Here is a 14,927-nt window from a genome sequence, read left to right as displayed (position 1 = left end):
CCAGCATTGTTCCCCTACAGTGTGTCCTCAAAATAGTAATCAGATGGTTATTTCAAGAGATAAATCAGATTATGTCACTTCTCTGTGCAAAACCTTCCAGTGGCTGATCATTTCACTTGGGGTAAAAGATGCTTACAGCAATTTGTAGGGAAGGCCCTGTGGAATCTTGCCACCTCTACTCGTCTAGCTTTTCCTCTCTCCCTAAACTTTGCCAGACAGGCCTCCTCCGAGTTACTTGAACATGCATGGCACACTCCTGCCTCGCTGCCCTTGCTGCTGGTATACTCTCTGCTTCAGATGCACTGTTCCAGATATCTGCATGGTTTGTTCCCTAACTTGTTTCAGGTCTTTACACAATTGATATTTTCTCAATGGAACGTCTCTTGGCCACCCTATCTAAAACCTACCTCCCTGACACTTCTGAACCCTTTCCTCTTTACTTTTTCTTACATCTGTCTCTAACATACTAGGTATTCTACATATTTTTCTTATTGTTTATCTTCCCTACTCTAAGTGTTGTTCATTGTCATAGTCCCCTGTCATATAGAAGATACTCCATAAATAATTGTTGAATTAATGGATTTTATCACATCTCTTAATTTTTTTCTCCTTAATTTCTTTTGGTGTTTTTTTGTTTCTTCTTACAGCCTCTATTATCTCTTCATATCTGCATTATTGCAGCTTTTTAGTCACATGTCATTAGCCTCATTACCTCAGTCACCATAAAATGTATGAATATAACACTTCCTGCTTAAGAATTGGCCTAAACTCCTTATTCCTGTGCGGAATCTGCTCTCCTTATTACTTTGCATTGTACTCAGTCCATTTCTCTGCTCCTGTATTTCTAATCATAATTATCTTCTGCAAAAAGCACAGTAATCTACATGTTGTCGCCTGAACAGTCTTGCCTGACCCAGCCTCTGTTGTAGCTTCACCAGACTGTTCACTTACTTCTGTCAAAATTTGACCAAAAACTTCTCACCAGGAAGTCTCCTGTGATATAATTAAATAATTTTTACTGTATTATTTTATGTTTAATGTTGTATTCTATATATGTTTTTCATGGAGATCAGTATAAGCTATTATCTGTAGATGTATTGACTCACATTTTATCAAAAAAGTATATTTTTGAGGTTAAAAATTTTTTAAGAGTATAGCACATTATATAATTGGTATCATTTTAAACAAAATAAATCTTATGAATGATTATAGAGTGGTTTTATTAAGCTAACTTTATTGTTTTTATTTTCTTATTTTAGGTATCATTGCCCAGTGCCTAAGATCTTTTATGTTCAGCTCACTGTAGGAAATAATGAATTTTTTGGGGAAGGAAAGACTCGGCAAGCTGCTAGACACAATGCTGCAATGAAAGCCCTCCAAGCACTGCAGAATGAACCTATTCCAGAAAGATCACCTCAGGTGTGGTGCTGGTGCATGTGACAGTCTCTTCTTTCTACTTTCCCAGTGAAACAAATCAGTGCATTTTATAATTAAAATAAATAATCTGTTCTGTTAGGGAAGAATACTAGAGTGAAGACCTGCTAAGATTTGCATCTCAGACTGTCTACTGTACTTGCTTCATGTGTTCCTGCAGGATGACTATACCTTTCAGAACTTTGGTTCTTCCCTTGAGTTCGCTTCCCAGGCATCTGGGGATTTGGGGATGTATATGAGGATGAGAAATAACATTGATTTGGCTTATATTTCATACTGTGTTTATTGAATATAGATTACATTGTGTGAATATAGAATCAGGGATTTAAAGTGGAAGAGATTTCATAGATTTTTTCAGTCCTCCTTTGTTTTACAAATAAGGACATTGAGTCTGTTCTTGAGTAATCTCACTCATTCTCCTGGCTTCAGCTACTTTATCGACTGACTTCAAAATAGTATCTGTAGCTCAGGCATGTCCTATACATAGCATAGTGAGCTTCCTTTTTTTTTTTTGTTGTTGAAATGGAGCCTCGCTCTGTTGCTCAGGCTGGAATGCAGTGGCGGGATCTGGGCTTACTGCAACCTCTGCCTCCCAGGTTCAAGCGATTCTCCTTCCTCAGCCTCCTAAGTAGCTGGGACTATAGGCGCATGCCACCACGCCTGGCTAATTTTTTGTATTTTTAGTAGAGACGGGATTTCACTGTGTTGGCCAGGATGTTCTCGATCTCCTGAGCTCGTGATCCGCCCTCCTCGGCCTCCCAAAGTGCTGGGATTACAGGTGTGAGCCGCCGTGCTCGGCAGCATAGTGAGCTTCTTACTTACCCTACAGTTCAAACTCTACAGTTTTCCTTTCCCCAAACCAATTGTTTCTTTCTCCTTTGATATTTATCTTAATGGCAGACTTAGGTGTTTTTCTGCTTGTACTCTTTCATGAGAGCTCCTATCTATTTCTTGATCTGTTTTCCCATGAGATCATACACTTCTTGACAGCAGGAATACTGTCTCTTTCTCTCTAATAGTTATAGTGGGTTCAGCATATATGAGGCCTTCCAGAAGTATATGTTAAATAAGTGAATAAAGAAACCGAGGCCTGTGCCAGACATAGATCTCCAACTAGGATGCTCCTGGTTTGCATCCTGTACTCTTTCTGTAACTTCATCCTCATAGATCACATTAGAACACCAGTGGCGGGGGAATTCCTGGGTGTTGGGGGTTGGGTGGGTAGAGAACTCTGAAACAAGAGAGCTAGGTCTAGGGATGTAGGCTAAACTCAAATTAGTGTATGGTTGAGTAAAAGATTTCCAGTCTGCATTAAATACTTTTCCTTCAAGGAAAACAAACTAAAAACCAAGTAACAAAAAGCCTGGCAGCAAAGCCCTTGACTGCTGTGGTTACAGGACAATGCAGCAGATACAGTCTATAGTTTGTTGTTTCTTCTTGTAATTTAAATAGGCCATCTTGACTGTAGAATAAAAGTAAAGTTTGTTATAATGTCACGATTCAGTGTTATCCTATTTTTTGTGATTTAGAATGGTGAATCAGGAAAGGATATGGATGATGACAAAGATGCAAATAAGTCTGAGATCAGCTTAGTGTTTGAAATTGCTCTGAAGCGAAATATGCCTGTCAGTTTTGAGGTATGTACTCAGTAGAGATCTTCCCATTTTTTCCCTTGCTCTGGTTATTTTAAACAAACAAACAAACAAATAAAATTAACTGGTATACTAGTATCCTGCAAGAGTTAATGTGCTTCTGTATGTTCAAACCCAGTATTACAAAATGATCTAAGCCCTGGTGAGAATAGAAATCATGATGATAACACAGATTCCTTCTGATTTTTAAATTTTCTGTATTAAGCCTTTTGTATACATGATATTTCAATTTTTATAAAAGTTATTTTCTGGGTGTAGATAATTTGTGGTATCCTATAGGATTTGGTATTTTAAATAGGTTTAAATTAAATTTATTCAAGTTAAGATTTAGTGACACATATGTTAATATCCCATTTTTTTTTCAATTGTGTGGAGGCCAAAATATGTTTAACATTAACCTCAACTAACAAAATCACCAAGAAGATGTAATGAAGCAACTCTTGATTTTACAGCTAGATAAATATATCACAAATATATTCATAAAATTGAAGAAAACTTAAAAAAATAATTATCATAATACTTCCCTTATTAAGAGGTCACTAATTTTACAACTCATGTCTGGAAAGTAGGCAAGAACCAGGAAATAAGCTGAAAGAGTTGTGGATAATCTTCCCTCACATTGTATGACATTCACCTACTAGAAAGCTCCCACATCTTACTCATTGGCAGGATCATTTGAGTTGGACTGAGAAACTGTTAGCTTTCTCTTGGACACGTTCTGACAAGTTGCATTATTTCAGTTCTCAGTCCACAGCATGTTAAAAGCAGCAAAATGAGGAAGTCAGGGAGAGAATGTACTTGAGAGCCTATTGGTCCAGCAAGAAATGATACGGAAAATTTGGAAAACCTGTAAAAAGTAATTGCTTATACTGAAAAATTACTGGGATTTTTTTTTAAAGGCTGCAGTGACTACTAACAGACAGTTTTATTATTATTAGATGTTCTTGGGAACATCAATATATTATGGTATAGGATATCTGATGTTTATAATGATCTAATGTGAACAATTAAAGGTTAAATATTTAGTATTCTCTATTAAGTCAGTAAAATATATATATATATATTTTTTTTTTTTTTTAATTGAGAAGAATGTCCATCAAAGTGGTTAAAATAAACAGTTTTGGTGTTTCAACTAGTAAACCTAAATTACTTGGAAACTATGCTTATGATAAATTCCTTATCCGTAATAATGTCACCTTATTGAGATATTGCGGTGCTTTCATTTCTTTTCCTAATTAGTATCCGATATTAGAAGACAAAATTTCAGTGTAATATTAAATAGTAAACTGCTTGAATAGGGCATCTTGTATAGGTCAGAATTTTGAAGGAGACTAAAGTTTTGAGTCCTCAGGATTTGGAAGATATATTTCATCCAAAAGCTGGCATAGTGTAAAAGTGAGAGCAGATTAAGCAAGGTTTAGTAACATTACATTCATAGTTGACAAATCCATAACTCATTGCTCTAGAAAGCTAGGATTTTTTTTTGGCATACCTACTTAACTTTTTCAAATCATGCCACAAGAATAAATTTCCCTTTCTATAAAACAGCCTTTGACATCCCTATCAAAAACAGCTTACTTTTCCTCCATCACCTGTTTTTGAGAGGCTTCCACAGGCACGGTGCCTTGTGGTTTATAGAACTACACATTTCTCCAGTAATTTACTCATACATAGGAGAAAGTTAGATATATGTAATTATATACAAATTATCATTCTAGATGGCCTATCTAATATGCTATCTAATCTAATGGTATTTTTGATGTTCTTAAATTTGTGCTCCATAAGACATGGAAAAACTGTAATTAGAATTATCTGTTTTAAACTAATAAAAAATCATTTTGACTGTGAATCAAATGTGTTTATTTAGATTTCTTTTGTTTCAACTGCATTAAGCATCAAGTGTCATAAATAGTCCCAATATAATACCTTCATAATAGCTTTCTTAAAGAAATACTATAATTTTGGCATAATACTAATTTTGGTTTTGATATGAATATTAAGTCATACTATAAGAATACATCTTAAGTGCCTATCCATTGTTTAATATTTTACTTGTATTTAATAGGTTATTAAAGAAAGTGGACCACCACATATGAAAAGCTTTGTTACTCGAGTGTCAGTAGGAGAGTTCTCTGCAGAAGGAGAAGGAAATAGCAAAAAACTCTCCAAGAAGCGCGCTGCGACCACCGTCTTACAGGAGCTTAAAAAACTTCCACCTCTTCCTGTGGTGGAAAAGCCAAAACTATTTTTTAAAAAACGCCCTAAAACAATAGTAAAGGTAAGTTTATGTTTGTGAACATCAGTTTTACTAAGTAAATATTATAGTAGCTATAGATAAGCATTTTTCTATAAGGCAAGTCCCTGAACTTATGGATTATATACAGTCCTGAAATCAGGGCAGGACATGTGACTATAAATTAATGACAGTTCTGTTTTGCTTTTTAAATACTTGTGCACCTGCATTTCTTCATCAAATAATCATAATCTTAGGTATTTATATATTTTTTTGTTGTTTAAAAAGTGCTTTCCCATTCATGTCACCTTTACTGTAACTCCTCATGACTGTGTAAGGTGGATGATGTTAGCCCTCATTTTACAAATAAGGTTTTACAAAACATGTTCAAAGAGTTTGCCCATTTTTATTCAGCAATCATGTTGAACCACCTGAACTGCTGTCTAATCCAGTGTTCTTTCTGCATACAAGGCTGTTACATAGTAACTTCTTAGGGTATCATGAAATGGTAACAGGATACACAAAAAAATCATATGACTAATACTAACAATGATAGCTGCAGCAGCTGGAAATCATAAAGCACTCCATGTGCCAGACTTTATCCCAACACTTTGCATGCTTTAATCACATTTAATCCACATAGTAACCTTATGAAGTAGATGGTCTTATTTTGTTGCCATTCATTCAGATGTGTATACCTTGTGAAAGAAGAATATAGAGCATACAGCTTTTCAAGATGTGACTCTTTTATTGGGTTAGAATTTATTTACATTAATAAGAGAAAAAAGGTAAATATGAGAGGAATGAGATGAATCAGCATTAGTACAGGACAGTGCCTGTGAATGCTTGACACGTATGACATGTCTGGAGCTAGAGTTTTGTGTTTCCAGAGAAAGCCTTAAATTGCCAGCATTTCAGTTGCTGGCTCAGCCTCACTGATTTAGCAGCCTTCTTCTGATTAGGCCGTACAAATGAAGGATTACAGATAAGAAATGTATTTAATCTCAATGGATTTCTTTTGTTTTTTGATTGCACAGTGGCACAATTTAGGTATTTTTACAGGTTTTATACCTTTGTACCTTTGTTTTATTTAAAAATACATACATACATATATACAAAAATAACTACTTAAATACTTGTTTTTAATGAATGCTGACATTACTTCACTTAGAAGAAGATGTAGTAGGTAATGCATTCCGTGAACTGGAATTACATGTTATATGTAAGGTAGACTAAAAATAAATGCAAATAGCTCTACTTATCATGAGTCATAGTGGTTTCAAAGAGGACTGGCACTTTCATTCATACGCACCTCCTACACAGTCAGGAGTAGAATATAGCTATTAAGAGAATGACCTTTGGAGTTAATTTTGAGTATGAATCCCTGTGGCCTGAGCAAGTTACCTAACTTTAAAAATATTTCTTCATTTATAAAGTGGGAGTAGTAATTGACCTTGCTGTATGGGATTGTTATAAGTATTAACTGAAACAGTGCACAAAATGCATTAGTAATTATTAAGTATTCATTGTTATTAATGATAATGCAAATACTGTAATAAATAGCACATATTAACTATTGGTATTTTGTATCTGATACTGCCTATTCACATTTTATGTTTATGTGAATGTATCCATGAACTGTTTTCTTAAATCTATTAATATACAAAATCTATGGCTTTTCTAAGATGGAAGAACAGCATTTTATGTTGGAATGGTGGCACAAAACTGGTCACATAACTTCCGTCTAATCTATTTAACTAAGTTTTATCTTGAGAAATTAAGAATAATAAACCAGGCTGGGCGCGGTGGCTCACCCCTGTAATCCCAGCACTTCGGGAGGCTGAGGCGGGTGGATCATTTGAGGCCAGGAGTTCGAGACCAGCATGGCAATCATGGCGAAACTTGGTCTCTACTAAAAATACAGAAATTAGCCGGGTGTGGTGGCAAGCGTCTGTAATCCCAGCTACAGCTCAGGAGGCTGAGGCATGAGAATCGCTTGAACCTAGGAGGCAGAGGTTGAGGTGAGCCAAGATCACTGCCTCTGCACTCCAGCCTGGGTGACAGAATGAGATTCCATCTCAAAATGATAATAATAATAATAATAAATTGTTAGGCTAGAAAAGATCTGTACATTTCTATAGTAGGATATAAATCTAACTCTTGTTTTAACTATAGCTATTAAAAGCAAGATTATTATTTAAATGTTATTCCCCAGAGGTGGGAGACAGGAGAAACATTTTGAATTCTCAATTACTTGCTACTGCTTCCAGTATATAAGCAATATTATCCCCGAACTTCCCTCCCATGCATCATTCAGATCTCAGCATAAACTTGACTTTTTTAGGGACTCCTCTGGTCCTCTCCTACTCCCAGACTAGGTTAGCCTCCTGCATTTTTCCTCATATACATCACACTTGGAGTTACTTTTGCCATGTCTGTCTTATGTTAAAATAAAGCTTGTAGATACTCTGTGAAATGTAAGATTATTTTGAGAGAACAATGTGTATAATCAGTTGGAATCTAGATAATTTTATGTTCATACCTTATAATATGTCAGCTGGAATAGTATCCTGATTTTCAGCATTTTCCTCACTTCCTTGTATGGTTTATACATTGAGGGTCTGTATTTTCTTACACTCAATGGAAGCAGAGAAAATATCTGATCATTTGCCTTGGTTTTATTTAAAGGAATAAAACAATCACATTGTCTCATTTGATCCTCTTAATCACTCTGTAATGCAGCATTCATTTCCATCTTACAGATTAGGCCGTTTATATTTAAGAAACCTATCCAAGATCCTGTAGCAGAGTCAGCTTTCAGATCCAGTTGTCACATCTGACTGCAGTGCCCATTTGATACTGGTTAATTGTGAACTTTTGGATTTTCAGATTCACTGTATAGGGTTATCCTGTTAACATGTAAAACTGCCTTGATAATGTCTTTGTGTTTACATTCTGTTTTTAAATGTAGTTCTCCTCTATAAGACGAGACTTCAAAGAGCACTTTCTAATCTTAGAGATCAAGTGTTCTGGACACAGTTATTACAACAGTGTCTTTATTGGTATATAGAATGATGATTTAAGATTTGCTGTCCAAGGAATAACTTAATTGTCAAAGGTGCTGGTAGTTCATTTCAGTCAGAGCAAGAAACCAAGTAATCCTCTCCCCCACCCCCACCTTTTTTTTTTGAGACAGGGTCTCACTCTGTCTCCCAAGCTGGAGTGTAGTGGCACCATGATCTCGGCTGGCTGCAATCTCTGCCTCCTGGGTTCAAACGATTCTCCCATGTCATACTCCAGAGTAGCTGGGACTAGGCATATGCCACCATACCTAGCCAATTTTGGTATTTTTTGGTAGAGATGGGGTTTTACTATGTTGGCCAGGCTGGTCTTGAACTCCTGAGCTAAAGTGATCTGCTTGCCTTGGCCACCCAGAGTTTTTTTTTTTTTTTTTTCTTTGAAAAAGGGTCTCACCCCTGTTGCCCAGTATGGAGTGCAATGGTAGGATCTCAGCTCACTGCAGCCTTGATTTTCTGGTCTCGGGTGATCCTCCCACCTCAGCCTCCCAAGTAGCTGTCACTACAGGCACAACACCACCATGCGCAGCTAATGTTTTGTATTTTTTTGTAGAGAGAGGGTTTTGCCATGTTGTGCAGGCAGGTCACAAACTCCTGGGCTCAAGTGATCTGCCTACCTCGGCCTCCCAAAGTGCTGTGATTACAGGCGTGAACCACTGCACCCAGCCCCAAGCAATTCTTAATGTACACTGAACTCCATCATTATCTAAATTAGATTTATGTATCTGATTCTTTTCATTGCAGTCTATATCAACAATAATTTCCTTGGAACTCAGAGACATCTTTGAGTCAAATTAAACAGAAATAAAGACAGTATACCACTGGAAGCACATTCCTATTTATTTAACATCTTCATGAACTGGGCGTACTACTTCTAGCACTAGACTCAGAGCTTCTCTTTATCTTTTCATTGGGATCTTAATCTTAGACTTATGAATTATTATGTGGATTTGTCTTTTCTCATCAGTCCTTTTTGATTCCCCTTATAATTAATTTAATTTATTTTTTTAAATTGAAACGGGGTCTCGCTCTGTTGCCAGGCTGGAGTGTAATGGCACAATCTTGGCTCACTGCAACTTCCGCCTCCCGGGTTCAATTGATTCTCCTGCCTCAACCTCCCGAGTAGCTGGGATTACAGGCACATAACCACTCAGCTAATTTTTTTGTATTTTTAGTAGAGACAGTGTTTAACCATGTTGGCAAGGCTGGTCTTGATCTCCTGACCTCATGTTCCACCCGCCTCGGCCTCCCAAGGTGCTGGGATTACAGGCATGAGCCACCACACCCAGCCCTTTATTTAATTTTTATTTTTCAGGATATAAGTAGAAGTTGAAACCAGTATTTTATCAAAAGCTAAAAGTTTCTTTTGCTCTTTCCTTTCCCTTCATCTAACCATTGCAACAGTGAAGTTCTCAGTCTTTTTCCTCCTCTTTCCCTAAGCTGTTCTTCTACTTCTAGGTGTTCAATTTCATCTTTAAATAGGTGATTCCCGAATACCATATGCTCTGCACTGCCTATTAGACATCTCCACTTACTATTTCACGGGTGCCTCAAATTTGGGCCCGAATTCATCATGTTCCCTTCTAAACCTCTTTCTCCTGCAGCGTTCCTTATCTCAGTGACTGGCACTAACATCCAGCTGCTGAAACTGCTGGGGGTCATTTTTAACTTCTCTTTTTTTTTTGAAGATGGAGTTTTGGTCTTGTTGCCCAGACTGGTGTGCAATGGCGCTATCTTGGCTCACTGCAACCTCTGCCTCCTGGGTTCAAGCGATTCTCATGTCTCAGCTGGGATTACAGGTGCCTGCCACCACGCCCGGCTAATTTTTGTATTTTTAGTAGAGACAGGGTTTCACCATGTTGGCCAGGCTGGTCTTGAACTCCTGACCTTGTGATCCACCCACCTTGGCCTCCCAAAGTGCTGGGATTACAGGCATGAGCCACTGCACCCGGCGTTTAACTTCTCTCTTACCCCTTATGTCCAATCACTTATTAAGTCCTATTTATTCTGTCACCTAATATTTCTTTTTTTTTTTTTTTTTTAATGACATGAGTCTTGCTCCGTCGCCCAAGCTGGAGTGCAGTGGCGTGATCTCGGCCTCCTGGGTTCAAATGATTCTCCTGCCTTCCTCAACCTCCTCAGTAGCTGGGATTACAGGCATGGGCCACCACACCTGGCTAATTTTTGTATTTTTAGGAGGGACGGGATTTCACCATGTTGGTCAGGCTGGTCTCGAACTCCTGATGCTGTGATCCGCCCCGCCTTGGCCTCTCAAAGTGCTGGGATTACAGGAGTGAGCCACTGTGCTTGGCCTCATCACCTAATATTTTTTAAGTTGGTTCCTTTCTTTCCATCCCTTCTACCACTCTTTGGTCCAACTCACAGTCATCTCTTAACCTAAACTACTACAGTTAAGGTTTTAACTGGCTACAAGTACTCTTGACACCAAATGATCATTTAAAAAGTATGATCTTTTAGAGGCACTTGTCTAATCATATCATGCCTCTGCTTAAAATCTTTCAGTAATTTTCTTACTCTTTGGATAAAGTCCAAAATCCTAAACTTAGTTTGAAAGACCATGAGAGATCTGCCTGGAGGCTGTACCTGGAGCACCATACTGGAAATTGGACGACATGGCAGCAATCATCTGGAAGAGCTAAGACTGAACAGTGGCTTTTAGATAAGTTTAGTGTAACATGTAATCCGTAACAGAGTGATTATCCATGTCTCTACAGATAGCAGAGACAAGAATAAATTTTCATAGGTGGAAGTAAAGTTTTGACCATATAATAGATGCAAACTTATTTCTAGGAAAAATACATGAAGAAAGTTCATATGCAGAAAGATCATTTGGTTTCCAAGAATTTTTGCTTTTATGTTATAATACATGCAAAAAGCTGTGTATAAACTTGTGTATAAGTAAAAAAGCATACTAAGTAAGTGTGAGAAAGACCTACTGCCCAACTTGAGTATAAAACATTTCTCAATAAGCTTTGAAGCGCTCTGTGTGCTCCTCTTCCATCACATCCTCATGCAATCTTCCCTAGGCAACTTCTATCATTAGTTTGTATGACCATTTCCTACCTTACAGTTCTACTGTGTTTGTTTTTCTAAAAAATGTTATTTAGTTCCTTTAAACAACTTTATTGAGGTATAATTGACATAGAATGAGTTGTACATGTTTAAAGTGCACTGTTTGTTTTCATATTTGTTTGCATGTGTACAACCATGACCACAGTCAAGATAGTGAACCTATCCATTCCTCCCAGAATTTTCCTCATGTCCCTTTGTAATCTTCTACCTTCATTTGCTAAGAAACCACTCTTTTTTTGGCTGGCTTCTTTAACCCAGCATAATTATTTTGAGATTCATCCCTATTATTGCATGCATGAATTGGTGGTTCTGTTTTTTTGCAGGTAATATTTCATTGAATTGATATACCACCACTTGTTTATCCATTCGCCTGTCAGTGGATATTTGATATTTGGGCTGTTTCTAATTTTTGGTTGTTACTCATAAAGTAGCTATGAACGTTTGTGTATATATCTTAAGAGCATATGCTTTCATTTCTCTTGGGTAAATCCTTCAAAGTGGTGTGGCTTGGTCATTTAGTAGGTATATAGTCAACTTTAGTTTTTCAAAGTTGTAGCAGCTGTGCTCTTTTACATTCTCATCAGCAGTGTGTGAGAACTCCAGTTGTTTCACATCCTTGCTAACACCTAGCATAGTCAGTTTTTAAAATTTCAGATGTTCACATACATGGGTATTGATACCTCATTTTGGTTTAAATTTACATTTCCTCTGTGGCAGATGATATTGAGAATTTTTTATGTGTTTACTGTCACATGAGGCCTGATGAAGTGTTTATTTAAATTTTTTACCAGCTTAACAAATTTTAATGCTTATTTCAAATAATAATAAATTTATTATTGAATTTTTAGAGGTCTTTATACACTCTGGATACAGGTGCTTTATCACATATGTAGTTTGCAGATATTTTCTTCAAGCCTGTGACTTGTCTTTTTCAAAGAGCAGAAGTTATTAATTTTGAAGATTTATTATATTTAATTTATGTTATTATTTATATTTTTGTTTTGTTTTATTATTATTAGTTTTTTACATGGAACGTGATTTTGGTGTTATATCTAAGAATTGTTACCTAACCAAGTTACAAAAATTTTTCTTTTGGAAGTCTTATAGTTTTAGAAATTACACTTGCATCTGTGAGACATTTTGAGTTAATTATTTTTATAAATGGTATGAGGTTTGGCTTGAAGATTTTTTTTTTCCTTTTTCTTTTTACATATGAATAGCCAATTGTCCCAACATTATTGGCTGAAAAGACTACCCTGCTGAATTCTTTTTGTACCTTTATTGAAAATCATGTGACCGTGTGTGTGCGTATCTGTATCTGGGCACGTATTCTGTTTCATTGGTCCCTTTGTCTGTCTTTATACCAATACTACATACACTATCTTGAATGCCATAGTTTTATAATCTTGAAATTAGGTAGTCTGAGTCTTTTTTTCCCCCGCAAAGTTTTGGTTCTTTGTCTTTTGCATTTCCATATGAATTTTAGTGTTAGTTTACACATTAAATTTTAAAAAGCCAACTGGGGGCCAGGTGCAGTGACTCATGCCCATAATCTGAACACTTTGGGAGGCCGAGGTGGAAGGATCACTTGAGGTCAGGAGTTTGAGACCAGCCTGGCCAACATGGTGAAACCCTGTCTCTACTAAAAATACAAAGATTAACCAGCCTTGGTGGCATGCACCTGTAGTCCCAGCTACTTGGGAGGCTGAGGCAGGAGAATCGCTTGAACCCAGGAGACTGAGGTTGCCATGAGCTGAGATCACGCCACTGCACTCCAGCCTGGGCAACAGTGAGACTCCGTTTCAAAAAAAAAAAAAAAGGAAAAAAGTCTACTGGGATTTTGAGGAGAATTGACATCTTATTGTTGAGTCTTCTGATCTGTGAACATGATGTATTGACTATTTAGATCTTAATTTCAGCAGTATTTTGTAGTTTTAGTGGACTTTACGTAAAATATACTATATATATTATTCTGTGCTTGCTTTTTTTACTTACTATTCTTTCTGAAATTCATTCATCTTGATGCATGTAGCAATAATTAATTCATTTTCACTGCTATATACCATTCCATTATATGAACATGTTGTAATTTATCTGTTCTTTTGTTGATGAATATTTGTGCTAGTTTTTTTTTTTTTTTTCTATTTCAAATAATGCATCTGTGGATATTCTTGTACATATGTGTCCATGGGTTACGGTTTTCTAGGGTATATATGTGCCTAGGTATAGGCTAGTTGGGGTAGGATGTACCATCTCAGGCTTTACTAGACATTACCAGGTTGTTTTCTGATTTATAGTACTCCCAGTGTTTTATAAGAGTTTGTGTTACTCCCCATTCTCACCAGTTAGGGCTGTTAGACTTCTTAATTTTTGCTAATTTGGTGGGTGTGAAATAGTAACTTACTGAAGTTTTTAATATGTATTTTCTGTGTCCTAGAAGTTATCATTTCATATGTTGAGTTTTTCCTTATATGACATATTTATTTATCTCTTTTGCCCATTTCCCTTTTATATTCTCCTTTTCTTAATACTTTTTAGGAGTCTTAAAAAATATATTTTGGATACTGGTTATGTCTTTTTAAAGTTATGTGTGTTGTGGCTGGGTGCTGTGGCTCACACCTGTAATCCCAGCACTTTCGGAGGCCAAGGCCGGTGAGATCACCTGAGCTCAGGAGTTCAAGACCAGCCTGGCCAACATGATGAAACCCCATCTCTACTAAGAATATAAAAATGAGCCGGGCATGGTGGTGCACGCCTGTAGTCCCAGCTATTTGGGAGGCTGAGGCACGAGAATCGCTTGAACCTGGGAGGCGGAGGTTATGGTGAGCTGAAATTGTACCACTGTACTCCATCCTGGGTGACAGAGTGAAACTCGGTCTCAAAAAATAAATAAAATAAAAAAAAAATAAATAAATAAAATAAAAAAATAAAATAAAATAAAATAAAATGTTGCAAATATCTCTTCCCAGTTCATAGTTGGTCTTCTTATGTTCTTTTTGATGTTTCTTGATGAACAGAAGTTGTGAAGCACCTCTGGTATACTGAAGAGTTTGCCCAATTTAAAAAGCATAGTTGACCCAGCTTGCAATTAATACCTCTAAGCTCCACGTCCCATAGAAGCCTTGGTTACAGGTCTATTTTATGATTTTCCTTTATAAATATTCATAAATGACTCATTTATCTTTTCTAGTCACAGTTTTGGGGTGTGGGGGTGGAGGGAAGCAGCACCGTTTTTTTAAGGATTCAATAACAAGTTTCACAAGCATATTTTAAAACTTTTTCTTAAATTAATTTTTAGGCTGGACCAGAATATGGCCAAGGGATGAACCCTATTAGCCGCCTGGCGCAAATTCAACAGGCCAAAAAGGAAAAGGAGCCAGATTATGTTTTGCTTTCAGAAAGAGGAATGCCTCGACGTCGAGAATTTGTGATGCAGGT

The 14,927-nt window shown here is 36.8% G+C and overlaps 1 protein-coding gene across 14 annotated transcripts in view; it reads left to right on the top strand.

Annotated features, from left to right (window-relative positions):
* The window catches only part of STAU2 (staufen double-stranded RNA binding protein 2), a 333,819-nt gene that overhangs the window by 129,949 nt on the left and 188,943 nt on the right, over positions 1-14,927 (top strand). For all 14 annotated transcript variants that reach the window (XM_008000887.3, XM_008000875.3, XM_008000893.3 and 11 more), the window contains 4 exons: positions 1,260-1,419; positions 2,964-3,071; positions 5,152-5,364; positions 14,788-14,925. In XM_008000887.3, coding sequence (XP_007999078.2) covers positions 1,260-1,419; positions 2,964-3,071; positions 5,152-5,364; positions 14,788-14,925 — 619 coding nt within the window. The remainder of the gene's footprint in view (positions 1-1,259; positions 1,420-2,963; positions 3,072-5,151; positions 5,365-14,787; positions 14,926-14,927) is intronic.

Source organism: Chlorocebus sabaeus, chromosome 8 (genome assembly GCF_047675955.1).
Source record: "Chlorocebus sabaeus isolate Y175 chromosome 8, mChlSab1.0.hap1, whole genome shotgun sequence".
NCBI lineage: Eukaryota > Metazoa > Chordata > Mammalia > Primates > Cercopithecidae > Chlorocebus > Chlorocebus sabaeus.
The sequence above is the reverse complement of the archived record's forward strand: the minus strand, read 5'-3'. Positions and strand labels throughout refer to the sequence as shown.